This window comes from Pogona vitticeps, chromosome 1, assembly GCF_051106095.1.
Source record: "Pogona vitticeps strain Pit_001003342236 chromosome 1, PviZW2.1, whole genome shotgun sequence".
NCBI lineage: Eukaryota > Metazoa > Chordata > Lepidosauria > Squamata > Agamidae > Pogona > Pogona vitticeps.
In genome coordinates, this window is record NC_135783.1 from 272,495,259 (window position 1) to 272,513,063 (window position 17,805).

The following is a 17,805-nucleotide window of genomic DNA, read 5'->3' on the forward strand; positions in this document are numbered from 1 at the left end:
CCTGCTATTAATATCCCAGTCTGATGTGCTGCAATAACCTGAAATGGTATGATAGAAATTAGTGACATTAAAGGGAGGCTTTTTTATTTCTAATTTAAGATCTGACACCTATCTCAACCTTGAAAGCATTAGTGAATATTTAATAGATCAGTCGGCTGTTGAGAGGACCTAGAGTGAATTATTTAAGGGAAGCTCAAACTCTGGTGAATATAACCCCTTTGATTCTGAAAACAGAGGGCTAAAATTCATCAGCACTTGACTCCTTGCAAAGAACCATCCTTTTTTTGCTAGCCACTCTTTGATTCAGCTTACTGTATTACAAAATGTGGCAGCCAAACTGCTGCTTGGTTTTTCCTGAAATTAATTGGTGATGGTCTGCAACCCATATAAGATTTACTATGCATCTTGCAAGTAGCTTTGGTCCAAATTCTCTTGTACAAGTATGCCAGAGGAAAGGAAATGGCATAACTTGCAGAGGCAAATTGCCACTAATTAACAAGTCCTCGGCTGGATTTCTGCTGCACAATGAGAAGTTCAAGTGCAGACTTGTTACTTAAAGGAAAATTGGTCTTGTAGCTTCGCTAACTGGTTGCTGACTTATGTATGGTATTTTATTTCGTCTATTTGTTTTCAGCTTTTTCTAACTAAGGATTCTGATCTCATACCTACTAAGTGAGATTAAAAAAAGATTAATGAAGTTCTGTGCTTTTAATGGAAAGATCTCTTCCAGCAAGCTATGCAAAACAATAAATTAGAATAAAATGCTTGACACATATAACCGTTCTCTCTGCTTTTAATGCACTGTTGGGAAATTTAAATAGTAACTAAAAGGAGTAAACATAAACATTTATTACATTTATTAACTCTGTAAATGTTCTAGATTGTAAATTGAACTATTAACTTGAGTTGTGTTTATTTGAAGTGTAACTGTATTGAATCTTTGGAAAGTTAAGAGACACAATATCTTGTTTGGAAATTTTGGTGGTTGAGTCGGTATTCATTCTAGAAAATAAAGCATTATTGTTTAAATCTAGATGAGAAAGTGGCTAAAAATATTGTGTACATAACACTGGATATGTAACCAGGCAAGAGGATTTGGGTTAATATTCATAATGTATCATTTGACCAAGATACTGTAACATCTATTGGCTTTACTTAGTCAGCATTCCACTTCATAGTTAGTTACACAGGAGAGATAATGCTGGCATGCACTCTTAGGGTTCATGGAATCATCAAATCCAAAAACATCAAAACAAAGATTCTTAGATTTTGTTTGGGCATCTTTCCTACATATAATATGGTTTCACAAAGTTCTTCAGTGCAAATTATTGGCTGTGGCTTTAAGTTAGGAAGTGTCTTTTTCTCTCATATTCTCTTTACTTATCCTCATGCATGATAAAAACAAACAAACAGGGTAAACAAACTAACAAATAATTAGCACTCATAGAGAGGGATTGTGTATATGTAGTATGGCCTATGCTGGTGGGAGATTCAGCAAGTTGTAGGGCAAAAGAATAATGTTTACAAGTTCTGATTCTTGCTTCTGCTTAGTGCATGTAGGCCTTACCCAATGAGAAACTTGCATTTATTTTCTGACTATTAAATGGGCTTCTTTATTTTGGCAGGTTTAGTGTGATATTATGAAGTCCAAGATATAAATGGCATTTTCTGTGTTTGGAGTGCTTGTTTCTAGTCTTGCAATTCCTCTATATTTTAGTTACTTTAAGCCTTGCAATGGGGTTTAGGAGTCATCTTGGACTCACATCCCCATCCATGACTGGAATGGAAATGAACAGATATTCAGGGATTATGCCTCATGCTTAAGGTATACCCCTTCTGACTTAGATTCTTTACAGATTTCCTTGAGTTATGCCCTTGGAAATCCTGATAATGATTATGATAATCTAGAGATGTGTGAAATCCTCTGGGAGAAATTTAATCCTAAAATTTATTTTCAGAGGCATCATCATATGTTCTTTCTATCCTTACATCTGGAAATCTGTCTGTTCTAGTTCTAGACAGAAGTTCAAGGATTATCCCTCACTTTTAATTGTTGTTGTTGTTTAGTCATTAAGTCGTGTCTGACTCTTCGTGACCCCATGGACCAGAGCATGCCAGGCCCTCCTGTCTTCCACTGCCTCCCGGAGTTTGGTCAGATTCATGTTGGTTGCTTCGATGACACTGTCCAACCATCTCATCCTCTGTCATCCCCTTCTCCTCTTGCCTTCACACTTTCCCAACATCAGGGTCTTTTCCAGGGAATCTTCTCTTCTCATGAGATGGCCAAAGTATTGGAGCCTCAGCTTCAGGATTTGTCCTTCCAGTGAGCACTCAGGATTGATTTCCTTTTAATTATCAACTATTTATTTCAAGTAAAGGCCCTAGGTATTTTGTGTATGTTTCCTTCACACTCACAAGGCATTACTGGTTTCATAGTCTCATTGTGGGTACTCTTAGCAAACTTAAATTGCACATATCCCTTCTGGTTGTAACCACAAAACAACCATGGGCTTCATAGTCTTAAAGAGGCATGCTCACTTCTTCATGCATACCTGGGACTTCCTAATATCACAGAGTTTATTGTAGAGTGTAGTTCTCTCCAGTTTGAGAGTGCTACCACATAATGTAACAACTGTGTGCTTTCACAGTGTGAACTGGGCCATGGTAGAGGACCGAAGTGGAGTTAAACTCCTTCTCAATGTGCCAAAGCCTGTTGGGAAACCCATGAAGATCAAAATAAAAGCCCGACTTACGTCTTCTCAAAGGCTTTCACGGCAAGGAGTCAGAACTCTGTCTGCGCTCTGTTGAAGTTTGTTGGATAGTTACAATGTAGGTAATGAGAAGAGAGGTAAACATTGAAAACCACTTAAGCATTCTCCAAATATTTAGCATCTTCAGAGGACAGGAGTCAGAACTCTGTCTGTGCTCTGGTTCTGACTCCTGTCCTCTGAAGATGCCAGCCACAGAGACTGGTGAAACATTAAGAAGTAAAGCCTTAAGAACACAGCCAAACAGCACGGAAAACCCACAACAACCAACTTATGTCCTTTTAAAAATGGTTAATGGCAGTCCTCAAAGGAAGCACAACACAAAACCCACTTTTCTATATATTGTGCTACTATATATATATATTTGGGGAGAGAACACTTTGCATGCTTTTATAGAAAGAAACATTACACTGGGGGCAGCAAACGTGGAAAACTGTTATAACAGCTGGTAATTTGGCCAAGAAAATGACAAAAGTTGTCCGTTGCAGAGTGAACTTACTGCAGAATTGATTAAACATTGCAGATTTACTATCAGCCTACCAGTTGTTTTGTGTGCTTGTTTGTTTTTTTGCATTTGATTCTGTTCTATTGAAATGGTACCGGAATTTTGAGACTTTAAGAATAGACTTAAAGTTGTTCTATTGCTGACAAATCTGATGTGCATGCTGGTGGATTTCAACATCTGACTAAGATTTGTGAGTGCAGAAATATTTGCTGCCTTGCAGTTCTTCATCTTCTTGACTTGACCATGTCTCACTCCCACCTTGCCCCCATATCACTTTTGTAGTATCAGTTGTGACATCTAGGACAATTCTTGTGTCCCCATTATGTCATTTCCTGTTTCCTAGGCTGTTTTGACATCAGTCTTCCTTCAGCACACTATCACAGGTCATTCTTCTCATTTAGTTCCACAAAGATCTATGAAATGTGAATTAAAAGTTGCTTGGCAGTAACTGTCTCAGCTCTTGGCCACCTTCCTTTCCTGCTTCATTTTCAATACTCTTTAAGGATGCAATAGCAGAAGCAGAGCTTAGAAGCAACTAGTTAAAATACAATGCAAATGACTAAATACTTACCTTTTCTTTCTTTCTTTTTTTAATAACAAATTAGATGGCAGTTCTAACTTAGCAAAAGTAAACTTCACTCCCTTGCTTGGGTCTGATATATAGACATACACATATCCCAGGTTCAGAATATTGTTCTTGTTTTCATAGACCATGGTTCATAAAACTGGGGAAAAATATTAGAATTGAATTATCTTTCTTTACTCTTCCCTTCCTTTCCCCTCCCTTGTGCTCTGGCTATGATGTTTCATTTCTAATGTATATTAAACCAGAGATCCCTGGTCTAACAAACCAATTCTCAGGATTCTGGTATATGAAGCCAGAAAATATCATCAAACAGAATTACTGGATAGCTCAGTGGTTTAGATATCTGGCTGTGGAGTTAGAGGTTGGGAGTTTGATTCCCTGCTGTGCTTCCTTGAAATAGGGTTACTTACAGCTCTGCAGGTCTAAGATTATTATTATTATTATCATCATAATATTATTATATAACATGACTGGTGTAATGAAAAAAGAGTTCTTGGTTTTTCTTTAAACAGCTGTAAACAGAAAATCTCCCTGGGGAAGAGGAATGAAGTGTATCAGGTCATTTAAAAAATAAACCTATTTCTCTATACCATTTTTTGGATATCTCCCTCCTGCTTTTCTCAAATATTGCTGCAGTTCTTATTTCCAGATTTAAGTGAGGAAACATCAGAACTCATCCAGGCCTTAGAGAGTGGTAAGAATCTTTCTAAAAGGATCATACAGGGGGAGACATGAGTCTTGGCATGGGTTCTTGACTGCCAGAAGGATGTCTCTTCCATCATTTGTAACATTTTATGCAATATCTTTTTATCCAAAGGCACTCAAGCCCATGAACACTTACAGCTGTGTTGAGATTTGAGAACATTAAAAACAGGGTATAGTTACGTATACTAAAAATGGTGATAACAAAAATCCAAATAGAAGTTGAAAAATAAATTCTATTTGAAAACAGAGGACTCCATCTACTAATCTAAATTAACGTTCCATTTAACTTAAAATACCAGAGACTCTCTTTTTAAACAGCCCAACTACACTAAAACAGTGAATTGAGCTTGTGAGTCTTTGTATGGAAGCTTTTCCACAGCAGTGATGCCAGGGCCGAAAAAAATCATCTTCTCGGCCACACTATCTCACTACACAAAAGGAAGGAACCAGGAACAAGGCCAGTTCAAGAATGCCTGGTATATGAGAAGCTTTTTAATGTGCCGATAATTCATTACATCATTATCCTGCATATTCTTTATTATAGGTCCTATCCATGTGATACGATATATGATCAGTGCTGTAGGTAGGACTATATTTAGCACCAATACAGTGAAAGGAAGCTCTATTTTATTTCTGTATTCTGACAGTGGTATGATTTAAAGGCAAACTGTATGTGCTCAATTAAAAAATAAATAATAAACCAGCATTTGCAATATAGATAAGCAACTTTAAAAGCAGTATCCTCCCCTTTCTCTAATACATTAGGACTGTAGAAGTTGTAAAGACATGACATTTAAGAAAAGAAACACTTCAAGACTAAAATTATGTTTATGGCCATCTAAGGAATGTTGTCCACAATCATGTCTGAAGTTCCAAATTATCTAGCTACACCATTATGTACTGTTGTGAAGAATGAAATAAGTGGTAAATGAAAATGTAGCTCGTCAGCTCTGAAACAGAGGCAGAAGGTACCTGTGAAAAGCTTTTCCAGCAATAAATGAGGGAGGGGAGGAGAACACCAGGAAAACCAAGAAGTAATCTCATTTTGGCTGATAATCCCATGATGACATTTATGAAAAAGCCAAGGTTATGTGTGGCTGGCAAAGTGCATAGACACCTGGGGAGGGGGGCTATCCTGAGGCAAAGGAGTCACCCCTTGCAGATACGTTTTGCTGTGACCATGAATGAAAGAACACCAGGTACAGCACAGTGTCAAATTATAGACATAATAATCCAAATATATGAAAGTACCTAGATCTTGTGTCTTAATGACTCAAGGAGCTTGGTTAGCAGCTGTGGCAGAGGCTGGTGATACAAAGTGATGAGAAATTCAATATACCACCTTTTGGAATGACTGGCAGAGCTGGAAGAGAAACACAGTTTAAAACAAAGTTTCTGAATAACAATTCTACTTTTAGAATTTAGAATAAATTTTAATGTGCATTGACACATTTTGGGGAAATGTGTATGAATGTGCTAAATCCCATTCTTTAATATCCTGACCTTGTTCTCAGAGTTCAAGAATTCTAATTAGCAATGTTAGACACTTTGGGGTAAATATGAGTTAGAATTTGTTTGCAAGCACACCTAAATTAGGGACATGTGCTTAACATTCATCTTCTTCCTCAATTAATTTTCACTGTACTTGTAATTTACACTGATGTATGGTAGCCACATATTCTTTTTTTTAAAGAAATGACAGTCCTCTGTTTTTAAAAACGATGGAGGACAGTCCACTTTTGACAGTTTTCTCTGTTTCAGGGGCTGTTCAGTCCAAGTCTTCTCTGAAGATAAATAACCATAAAATGGGAGGATTAGAGGACTTGGAGTTGCTCATCAGCACTTAGCAGCTGGAGATCAGAGTCAGTGGGCAAACAAGTCACTGAGCCAGTCTTCCTTTCTCATGTGAGATACATTGCAATTCTGTTGAAATTATTTATTTATTTATTTATTTATTTATTTATTTATTTATTTATTTATTTATTTATTTATTTTATTTATATCCCGCCTATCTGGTCGTGTGAGGACCACTCTAGGCGGCTAACAACATAAAAGAAATACAATAATATACACAGAACCATTTTACATAACAAGAAAAATATATATATATATACTAAACAAAATGGGGAGCTATAGGAAAAGGGAAAAATCGTCAGGAGTTATCTGTTGGGAAGGCCTGCCCAAATATCCATGTTTTTAATTGTTTCTTGAAAATACCCAGCGAGGGAGCCGCGCGGATCTCAGGGGGAAGGTTGTTCCAGAGTACCTAGAGTGCCCAGCTGGCATAGAACATATAAATTGATACTATGACAAGAAAAACCCATGATGTGTTGTAGGTGTGTGATATTGTGGTAGCTTGACTTTTACTACAGTTTTGATTTGTACATTGGCCTGAATATCTATTAGACAGTATGGTCTGGTGGTGATTCATAAATGGATTGAACAAACAGTCAACAAACCTCATTAGGTTATAGCAGAGATATGGGAACGTGAAGCCCTCCAGATATTGCTGGACTACAACTCCCACCATCCTTACAGCCAATGGGAGTTACTGTTCAACAACATCTGGATAGGCACATACCCTCCATATCGAAGTATCCATTTCTTCTGTAATTATTCTATCAACCTGGCAAAACATGAAGTAGTACAATATGAAGAACAAAGGATTTGTGGGTGGAGTCTTTTTGAGGATCAGGATTTTTATGGAACTGAGTGGAGAAAACAGCTGTGTTAGACAGTTTTAACCATTGGTTTAATGAGCATCACAGTAGTATCTGGACTCAATAGACACCATGGTATGGAAATTTTTTAAAAATAGCACAACAAATTGAGAATCAGACACTTCTTAAAGGTATTGAGGATTGGTTGTTGTGGGTTTTTCGGGTTCTTTGGCTGTGTTCTGAAGGTTGTTCTTCCTGACATTTTGCCAGTCTCTGTGGCCGGCATCTTCAGAGGATGCTGGCCACAGAGACTGGTGAAACATCAGGAAGAACAACCTTCAGAACATGGCCAAAGAACCCGAAAAACCCACAACAACCATCAGATCCCCGCTGTGAAAGCCTTCGAGAATACATTGTATTGAGGATTCTTTTTAAAGAAACTAAATCTGGATTTGTGGCAGCTAGAGAAACTTGTATTGTCAGGAATCCCTGTAGGCTGAGGCCTTCCTTTTTCTCTTCTTTCTTAAAGAGCAAGGATAGTGCAAAAGAAGAGGTGAAATGGAAAAGGCCAGAAGCTGTTTCTATCAAGGAGACAGTTTTTGTGTTTCCCCTTTCATGGCAGGGTGTTTATCCTATTACTGACAAAATGGTGCTGGTAGTGTTGGTGCAGTATATATTTCAAGGGCTCTCCAGACAAACTGTGCTCTGGGGACAAGAGCTATACAAAGGAACTATAGGTGTGGAAGATAATTGTATACAGCAGGTGGAGCTTTGCCACCATCCCCTAGCAACTCATGCCTCAGCAGGCTTGGAGTTCTCTGAAATTAGTTGATCCGCCAGAACAACCCAGACTGCTCATAAATCACACACACATTTTTTACCATAAGGAGATTTGGTTTCACTGACAGGTGATTGTTATTTGATTGTCATTTGCACTTATGAAGATATTTGCTTCAGATCTGAAGAAAGATTTACTTGATCACCTATTAAGGACTATGTTTTCTTTTTCTCCCTTTCCGTCCTTATTTTTTCTTTCTTTTAATTGTTTGACTTCAGATATTACAGTCACAGAGAAGTAAGCATTTGCCATCATTTGCTGTCTGATCCAAATTGTATTTGGGACTTTCTGCATGCTAGTTATGTGCTGTGTGCCTGAACAAACAAGGCACAGATCCCTAAATACAAGGATCAAAAGATTATCCATACAATGATGTTCGACCCTAACAGGGCTTTCAAAGCAAGTGAGATATTTTAAGAAATGGTTTTACCAGTTACACACATACACACCAGTGAGTTTCCATGGCTAAACGGGGATTCAAACCCAAGTCTCCTGAGTCCTAGCTTGTTACTCTATCCATCGCAATATGCTTGGGTATCTATAAATAAAGCCTGCTTGTGGGAAAAGATGGGCAATTAGAAAGCTAGTTAGAGTTGGCCTGCTTGAAGAGAAGGCAGTTCCCAGTTGTGTGTACAGAAGCAGTTGAAATTTACTTTGTCGCTTTCAATGCGACCACGTCCCTCACAATACCTGAGGAAGTTAAGGGGACCTAAGGTGAATTGTAACCACAGACAGCTCTGTTCATCAACAAAGGAGAACAGCTGAGGAGTCAGTCCATGGGGGGAAAGTGGCAGCTCTGTCTTGTTCCTGGGAGGGAAAAAAAAATCAGTTTCTAAGTGGCTCTCCCTCATGGGCGGTCAGGCTTGTGAATCAGTTGGGGAAAGATTGGTACAGCATCCCTAAATTAAAAGGTGAAGCACCCCCTCTTGCTCAGACCACTTGGTGGCAGCATAGACGCCAGGATTACAGAAATCAGGAAACTCAGCAAGCTTTTCCCAGTTGTCTCACTCGAATTCTTATAAATACTCAGCCAGTTCAGCAGAGGGAACCCCACCCCCTCAGCTGTGAAATGCTGGTCATATCCTGTCTTGCAGCGTAGGAAGGAGAATCCAGTGAAGGTTATTCTGCATGTGCAGTTTCTGTATTCAAGAAATTTAGGATTATGGCGACAATTTAATTAGGCATGTTATGACTGTTACACCAGGTTCTGATCCAGGTGTCTGGAGAGCATTAATCATGACAAACAGAGTATAAGATCAAGGCTACGTTGCCAGAACGGGGGCAAAAAATTAAGGGAGGGGGAAGAGATCTAACACCCACACACACAGAGATTGAACTGGATAATCCTAATGACAGCAAAGCTTTCAGAGAGAATTTGTAAGTTCTCTGGCAATTAGCTCTCTGCACACCTACCAATTCCTGGTCATTATAGTGAGAAAGGACTTAGTCTATGCAGAAGGCAGAAGAAGGGCATTGTTGGCAGATGATGGCATCTATCACACTAGGTGATGAGCCCCCTAATGTACTCTTAGGTCTTGCTATGGTGTTAACACAGTTGCCTTATACAGCTGTCATCCATCTAGCCCAGTAGCTGACTGGCAACAGCAGAACTCTTTCCTTGTCTTATCTGGAGATGCTGAAGGTAGAACTGGGGACCTTCTACATGCTGTACCACTGTTCCACCCATTGCTACATACAGGTTGGCAACATTAGGGGACTAATTTCTCCACTTGGAGATATGCTAATAATGGTCTCTCTCTCTTCTTCTTCTTATCAGAGTAAATAAAATGAGTGATGCTGCCAGAACTCTATGTGGCCTCTGGTGGCAAAGCACCCTGCTACTATTACAAAAAAAACGCTGTTCAGCACCCTTGCTTCAAATTATCGCACCACCCAGAGTGGCTGTATGTCCTCCTTCACCAAGCAAAGCCCTCCATCTAAGAAACTGTTCATTCCAAATCAGGTTTAGAGAGGAAGAGCGCTAAGAAGAGAGTGGAGGGATTTTGAGGGTGCCCATCAACAGTCTGAACTAAACACCTTCAAGCAAACAGATTAACTAACTCCCCACTATGATGAGATGTATTGTACTTCTAATTCCAATGACTTTATTGTCAGTGTTTATAATTTGTATCTACACAGGTAAAGGCTCAACCATTGGGCAAGATGAGGCCACTGTCTCATGGGACACATGCTGGGGAGATGTAATATCAACCACCAGGCCAATCTATCTAGCTCCCCTACAATCCACCTCTCTTGGTGAACAGTCCTGTACTTGCTGCACATGTTGTCTTGAACACTTCAAGTCAGCCTGCTATCCTCTGCTGTGATGGTGGATGCCATGAAGTTGGTAGTCACTTATACCGAATCTGAACATTGGTCCGCCTAGTCTGGTATTGTCAGCTCAGACTAGTAGTGGCTCTTCAGGGTTTCAGGTCTGAGTTTTCCCAGCTCTGCTTTGGCACACCAGTGATTGAATCAAGAATCTTGTACCATATAAGGCAAGTGCTTCTACCACAGACCTCCAACTCTGAGACTTCTCTTTGCAGTAATTGACAATGTGAAATGTGATGCAACATCATCACATTACTAGTTTGCCTATTGTTGATCCCCTTAAATAGAACATGCTACCTGTAGAATCTGATTCATGTTTCTTTCCAGTATCAGTCTTACCTTATTCATCAGCTGCATTCCTATCAGGAAAGAGCAGCCTTTGCTACTTAATCTATGCCCTCATTACACACAGACTAGGCTCTCTAATGCACTCTACATGGGACTATCTTTGAAGGAAGCTTGGAGGTTCCATCCAGGTGGTGCTGACATTGCTGCAGGAGCTAGATGATCAGAATACATAGCAGCAATTCTTCACCAGCTGTGTTGTTGATATGCCTGTAGTCCTCATTTAAAGTTCTAGTTGTAACTTTTATAGCCTCAAATGGCTTGAAACTATCTAATTAGCTGTTTCTTTAGTTTCTCCTGAAATCAGTCATGGAGGCCTAACATGTGTGCCCACTGGTATAATGTGTTAGGCTGGTTGGAACAAGATAGTGGGCCTTTGGGGGGCGGTGGTCTTATCTAGAATGCCCTTCCCCAAGATGCTTGAATTTTTCCATCACAACCCTTGTTACAGTTGGTTTAAAGATTTCATGTTATTTTAATTAATCCAGGAGAGGAAGAGGAGGAGGAGTCTGTTTGCCATGCCCCACATCCCAAATGTATTACCTGAATGTGCACACACACATACACACACACACACACAGAGAGAGAGAGAGAGAGAGAGAGAGAGAGAGAGAGTTGCAGTGGTGAACTCAGTGTATTCAGATTGTGTTAACACACCACTATACAGGTTTACACCACTATGGGAAAATTCCTGGTGATGCTACTGCTTAACTATGTTGTATATTAATTTCTTACTTCAAGAACTCTTTTGGGGATGGCTTGTTTCTAAAAGTGGTAGAGAAATATTCTCAATATCTAAATAAATGAGCAAGCAAGCAAGTAAGCAATGACACTCGCCCTATGGGTCTCTCAGCAACTGATTTTGGGATGCGTATAGCCTCTGTCGCTAGAGCTAACTCTGCAGGCATCATGGCTAGGAGGTACAGATGACTTAATCTTCATTTTATTTCTATTTCTAAAGAGGAGGGGAGCAGTGGAAGGGGCACAATGGTAATCCAGCTACATTAGGACCTTAGAGTTTGTGGTCAGCTTTTACTTCTCCCTTGTGTCATCCTGCAAATTCTCAGTCAGAAACAAGAAAATATCATAACCCTCCCTTTCTCCCAGAAGAAGAAAGAGAAAGACAGGAACTACATGTTTCAGATAACCTGCGGTAAGTTTTTTTTATATAATAGTGGGCTATCTGAAACAGGTGTGAAACTGCCTGTTACACTCATCCCACTTTAATTTGAAACATTGCATTCAAGTAGGACATGGACCAGTCCCCAATCCATAGGCCTCTCACAGTGCTGAGGTCAGGGCAGCCTTACCTCCTTGCCAGGGGTGGACAAGGGGACAGCCACTCATGAAAATTGACCTCTCTCCAAGAAAAAAATCACCAGCCAGCCAGTACCAAGGTAACTAGAAACTCCGCCCACCACTAGCCAGGCAGTGACGCTGTTCTTGCCTGAGAGGCAGCTTCAGTGGCTCCATGCCTGCCAAATGTCAACCCACAAAACAATATTGTCACTAGCTGGGAAGCCTCCCAGCACTGTCTAGCCAGGACTGAAGCCCAGGTGCAGTTTTAAAATGGTGCCAATGTGCACTTCTAAAAACAGTGTCATGTGCATCACATGACTTCACAGCAGCTTTGGCACTTCCTGAAAGTGTAGTTTCAGTCAAAGAGAGAAATGGAATAAAGGCCTTTTCCTCCCTCATCTCCTCTGTTTCCTGCCTTATCTCTCACCCAGCTTTTCTTGCCTGCCTTCTAGTTAGTTGACCAGTGGCCTTTTTCCTTTCCACATTTGAAGAAAGCAATAAACAGAAGCAAGGATAATCATACTGGTACAGAACAAATTCCAACATCCATACTGGTGCGACCCACAAAAGGGATGATTCAGAGGAGGAGGAAAAGGAACAAAATGGGATTGTGTTAGAGTTGCGCACCCATCATTTCACCCCTTTGGCCCAGCTGGTCCACCTAAAACTGGCCAACCATGCCTCTCTTTCAGATATTTCCCACTCTACATTTTCTTTTCCAGTCAATTCCCAGCATTTCATGCAGTTCCAAGCATACATAGTCTTTATTATTTTTTGGGGAAAAAATCAGATAGTCTAAGTGCAACAAAATATACTTTTTATTGTTTGAAGCAAATACATTTATTTACAGAATATTTCATTCTGCAACATTTCTGTATTAATTACAAAAGCAATACATTTTACATTACATAAACCTTTATTGGCATTTGATTACATTTAAAGGAGTAAGCAGTGTGACCAAGAAAATAAAGGGAACAAATTAGGACTGAAGTTGGGAAGGATGGGGATTGTGGTTTCTCATAAGAATAGTTAACAGAAATTCCGCCACGAGATAGGTAGTAGTTGGAAGGGAGTCACTGAGGAGGATTGGGAGGGGATCAGAAAGGGCAGGAGGGAGGGTTAGGAGAAAGGGGTTTAGTAGGGAAGATCTAAGGGCGGAGTGAGAGGGGCAAAAGCAATATATACTGAATTATGTCCTTGTCCCAGAGTGAATCAGCTGGCTACTGACTGTGTGTCTACAGGATACCAGGTTGTGGCAGATTAACAGGGCCCTCAAATTTGTATTAGCCCTGCATCTGGTAAATTCAGAAATCTGGTAAATTCAAAAAACCCTCAGTTTTTGGAATCAATTTGTTTTTTTTTTTTAAAAAGGAGATAAAACAAAGGGCTCTTTCAGACTGGACACTTTCCCCTCTTTAAGTATAGGGTTCTTAAGTACAGGGACACCCTGTCAGCCATCTGAGGAGATGTTTCATTTCCCAATTTTAGGGTCTTGAAACTTGTAACATTCCTCATATCTTGCTTTGTAATGATATTTTTTTCTTTTTGACTACCGGCTTTTTCCCTTATGCTTGAAGTTAGTACCTTTTTTCTAATAACAGAGGCATAACCGAGTTACTTTACAGTTGTAGCTTTACTCCTTTTGTAGGCTGGGGTTCCTTTAGCCCCTAGTCATTTTTGATGTTTATAGAACAAAGCATGAAAAGCAAAGTGAAAAGGAAAAAAAGAAAACTATACAGAGGTCTCAAATCATTACTAGGTGTGAAATGCCACAATGCTCACACAATTTACAACTTGAATCTACCAACCACCCATGTGTCTTTATCTTAGAGCCATGTATGCATGTTTTACTATGTAATGTCTGTATGCTCACCTTATGTCTGAAGGAGTGGACTTGTTCCATGAAAGCTTGCATTAAAATATAGCAGTTAATCTTTAAGGTGCTGCGATGTCTTTGTCTTTATTTATTTATTTTGCTTTTGTTTTGTATTTCTTGTTGATATGCATGCGCAGACAAACATGGCTACCAACCTGAAACCTTTTTAGTAACATTTATAACTATAGGAAAATGCCATCAGTAGATGGTGAAAGAGGAACCTAACTAGATGGTAATGCTGCTGTGTTCATAACTTTTCCAAGTTATAACAACAAATATTGTAGTTACATTTGAGGAATAGTAAAGGAAACATTTTTTTTAAACTGCTCCAGAATGTTATCTCTAACTATCCATCTCTGTGTGCTTGGAAAAACAATGGCAATGACTTATTTCCTAAGAGCAACATGCTAAGCTCGATCTTTCATAAAGGTAATGGGGATGAGGCTCACCGGCTCACTCCGCCTACATTTTTGTGGGACAGACAGAAATGTGCTAAAATAATATTTTTAGTAAAATAAGATACAAGTTAAAAAGATACAATATTTATCAGAGACTCCTAAAATAAGAGAATACAGTGGACCCTTGACTTACAGACGGCTTGACTTACAGACTTTTTGAGTTACAGACTTCTCTGGCTGCAAAATTTAGGTTTGACTTGCAGACTGAGATTTGACTTACAGACCAGAAAAAAACCAAAATGGAACAAAAACGGCCTGTTACGGGATTAATCGGTTTTCAATGCACTGTAGGTCAATGGAAACTTGACTTAAAGACTTTTTGACTTGAGAACCGCCTTCCAATATGGATTAAGTTCTCAAGTCAAGACCCCACTGTAGACTCCTTGTAAATAAATGCATGTATACTATTATACACCACTATCCTCCAGATACTATTATACTATTATCACACGGAAGTGCTATGTGATACCTATAAAGATGCCGGGAATCTGCACTTTAGCAAGAGGACAGCATATAATAAGGTATACAAAATGTAAAATCCAAGAGCCCTGGCCAAAAGGTCTTTCTCAGTCTGAAAATGACACAACCTGTACCTAGGCAGAGCTGAATGGTAAGAGCAAGGGGTGTGTGGGGTGGAGGAACCTCAGGTCCCTGGGCTGAATTTAGGCTACCGTGTCCTCTCCTTATTTAGCCTTGTGACCAGTTTCACTGCCCTGGCCAGCTAGGAAGAAGGAGTAAGCAAAATTTGACCATTTGAAAAAGTTACTTTGGGGTACCACAGCTCCAACAACCTCCGCAAGTCAGCATGTCAACACATAGTCCCAAAAAGTAACTTTTCAAAGCTAGAGAACATCCCACATCTATATACATGTGTGTATGGAAGGGGTGTGTGTGTGTTTGTCTGGGCAAGTATCTCAGAGGGGCAGGTGAAAATCAGCAGAGGCAGGCCTGGGTAAGCATACCATTCTTGCTGCGCTTTCTCCAGGTCAATGCAGTCCTCAAGCTGAAAAGACTTCTCTGTTCATTCTACAAATAATGAATCAGCAAAGAATACACCAGAATGTGAACCGGAGAAGAATGGACTGGGCTACAACAGGAAGGAAGTGAGCTCTAAAAAAGTAAGCTGTTGAACATTTTCTCCCTTCAAATGCCACAGTGAAGCCATTAAAGAAGAATGCACCATGTTCATATGGAATTGGTTTTAAGTTGGTGGTATTAGCCCCACACATTGTTCCTTTTCCTTTCACTCCAGACCATTTTAAAAAAGGCAGGTGATAATAAAGAACAACTCTATGAATCCTCACTCCCTGATCTGATCTTGACCAAAAGAGCAATAATTTGGCTCCAAGCCTCTCCGAGTGCAGTCAGTGACATCCGTGTCACAAGTCTCGCAGTGACACCCTGTTGCCACTGGATAGGAATAAAAGGATTCTGCGTGGCCAGCACAGCCGGGGATCTTTACAGTCTCATACACAACAGCCCTGAAGGTGCAGACTCTCTGGATGTTTTTCTTCAGAAGCTCCTTATCGACTGGATCCTAGGCGTGACCAGAAAACAGACAAAAAAATTGGTGTTGAATCCATTCACAAATAATTGAGCAGTGTTTAACTCAACTTTCTATTACAGTATATTTTAAAATGCAATTAAGCCCTTAAACAAGTTGATTGTTCCAAGTTCAGGGGAGAAGAGAATCAATTGTTTATACAAAATTCATTTGTATTATAGGTTTCTCACCTCTGAAACATTTAGGCTACTTGTTCTACTCTGTTAATTAGTGGAGGACATTACAGCAAAATAGGCAGAACTGGCCTGGCAACTCTCCATTATCCTCATGTTTTCACCCACATCCAAATGCAGACCTACCTGCAAGATCATTCTGAGATGCAGGAACCAGAAGAAATTAAAACATAATTACGATTTTGAGAAAGGACTTCTGTTGATTGTAATGGAATACACTTCCAGGGAACTAAATCGAGATTCAGAGACCAAAGGTGCAATCCAAAGCTGCAGTCCCTGAACACAACTGGTCTTGAGAATAAACTGCTAGAAGCCAACTGGCTACATTTTTAGCTTGAAGATTCTATTGAGTTTGCTTCTGCATCCAGCATGTTCTGAAGCACAGAAGGCTAGTTAGTATTGCTTTCAGTTGTCTCCACTAACAAGCACAGCCATGATTTTACATTTGGCTGGACATTAAAGAACTGTTAGAAGAACCTGCAAAAATGATTTGTTCAGTACTGCAGTCAAAATGTTTAATTCCTCTTTATTGGCGGGGCCATTGGTCCAAGTGTGTCTCTGGGTGGGGCTAATCCCACAATAATGGAGAGAGGCATTCCCCCCGCCCCACTGCTCAGACCATAAGCCCTCCGTGGTCTGCATTATTCCTAGTTTCTGGGTCCTCACCTTTGTGAAACAGTAACCAGAACACCAAGTTGCATTCACACTGATGCAGAAGCCACACTCTTCATTTTCCAGCACTATTGTGATGTTGGACAGCTCACAGAGATTACAACAAACAGTTTTCCAACAAAGTAACAAGGCACAGAAATTAAATGTCTTCATCCTGTAGTAGAGATCAGAGAGTTGAGAGGCATGAGGGGAGAGTGGCTTATAGTTCCACATATCCTGAGAAGCAGTCAACATTAGCATTCTTTGTACGCTGATACAAAGGCAAGCTTCTGAAAGCAGCGGAAGGTTAGATAAAAACACACACAAGTAAAGTCAGCAAAACAGAGCTTCAGGGTTATTGTTAAAGGATAAGAGATTTGTTCATTGTGTGAATGTGCATCCAGTTATGCCTGAGAGAAAAATAACAAAATAATCAAACTATTTCCACTGAACAGATGAAATCTCTATTGCTGTTACAAATAAATTATTTTATGTTCAAGAGAGAAAAAAGAAAACAGAATAAATGTATGAAAGCAGGCAGCAACATCCTATTCTGGTTCTTTACTAAATTGAAGTTTCATATCTAACATTTTACAAAGGCCTTGCCATTTCCAAAACAGTCTTAATTAACAATTGGATGAAAAGTTACCTGTGTCAGACTCGCCTTCCTAGAATTAGTTACTGAGAGAGGAAAGCTTCATTCTACCCTTTTATACAAAATTAGGTGTAACTTACACCTGGAGGATTTGCAGAGGATTAAGGTGACTGACATTTACCTAAATCCTGAGGAGCAAGAACTTGTTATTCAGCCAGACGATGAGATGCAATCTTGTAGAAAGATGGCCTTCAAAATTATCAACTAAATGTGTGTGTGTGTGTGTGTGTGTGTGTGTGTGTGTGTGTGTGTGTGTGTGTGTGTGTGTGTGTGTGTGTGTGTGTAATTAATAATACTGTTATGATCCAGTAAATGCTTGCAGTAGAGAAAACCACTGCCAAGGACTAAATGAGTGTGGTATATAGAAGGACTGAAACAACAGAGACTGGAA

General features: G+C 39.7%; 1 protein-coding gene across 1 annotated transcript; it reads right to left on the reverse strand.

The window, feature by feature from the left end:
* Window positions 1–3,327: 3,327 nt before the first annotated feature.
* FSHB (follicle stimulating hormone subunit beta) lies at window positions 3,328–16,933 on the reverse strand. The gene is made up of 2 exons (XM_020795600.3): window positions 16,775–16,933; window positions 3,328–15,908 (listed from the first exon to the last, which is right to left on the reverse strand). Exons 1-2 carry the CDS (start codon window positions 16,931–16,933, stop codon window positions 15,672–15,674), a joined length of 396 nt encoding a protein of 131 aa, XP_020651259.2. The 3' UTR covers window positions 3,328–15,671.
* Window positions 16,934–17,805: the final 872 nt, after the last annotated feature.

What these genes read in the sequence shown, in the direction of transcription:
- FSHB (XM_020795600.3), bottom strand. Translation starts at nt 16,933, where the DNA reads ATGAAGACATTTAATTTCTGTGCCTTGTTACTTTGTTGGAAAACTGTT. An exon ending in CTGGTTACTGTTTCACAAAG is followed by an intron (nt 15,909 to 16,774) that starts GTGAGGACCCAG and finishes GGTCACGCCTAG; the next exon opens with GATCCAGTCGATAAGGAGCT.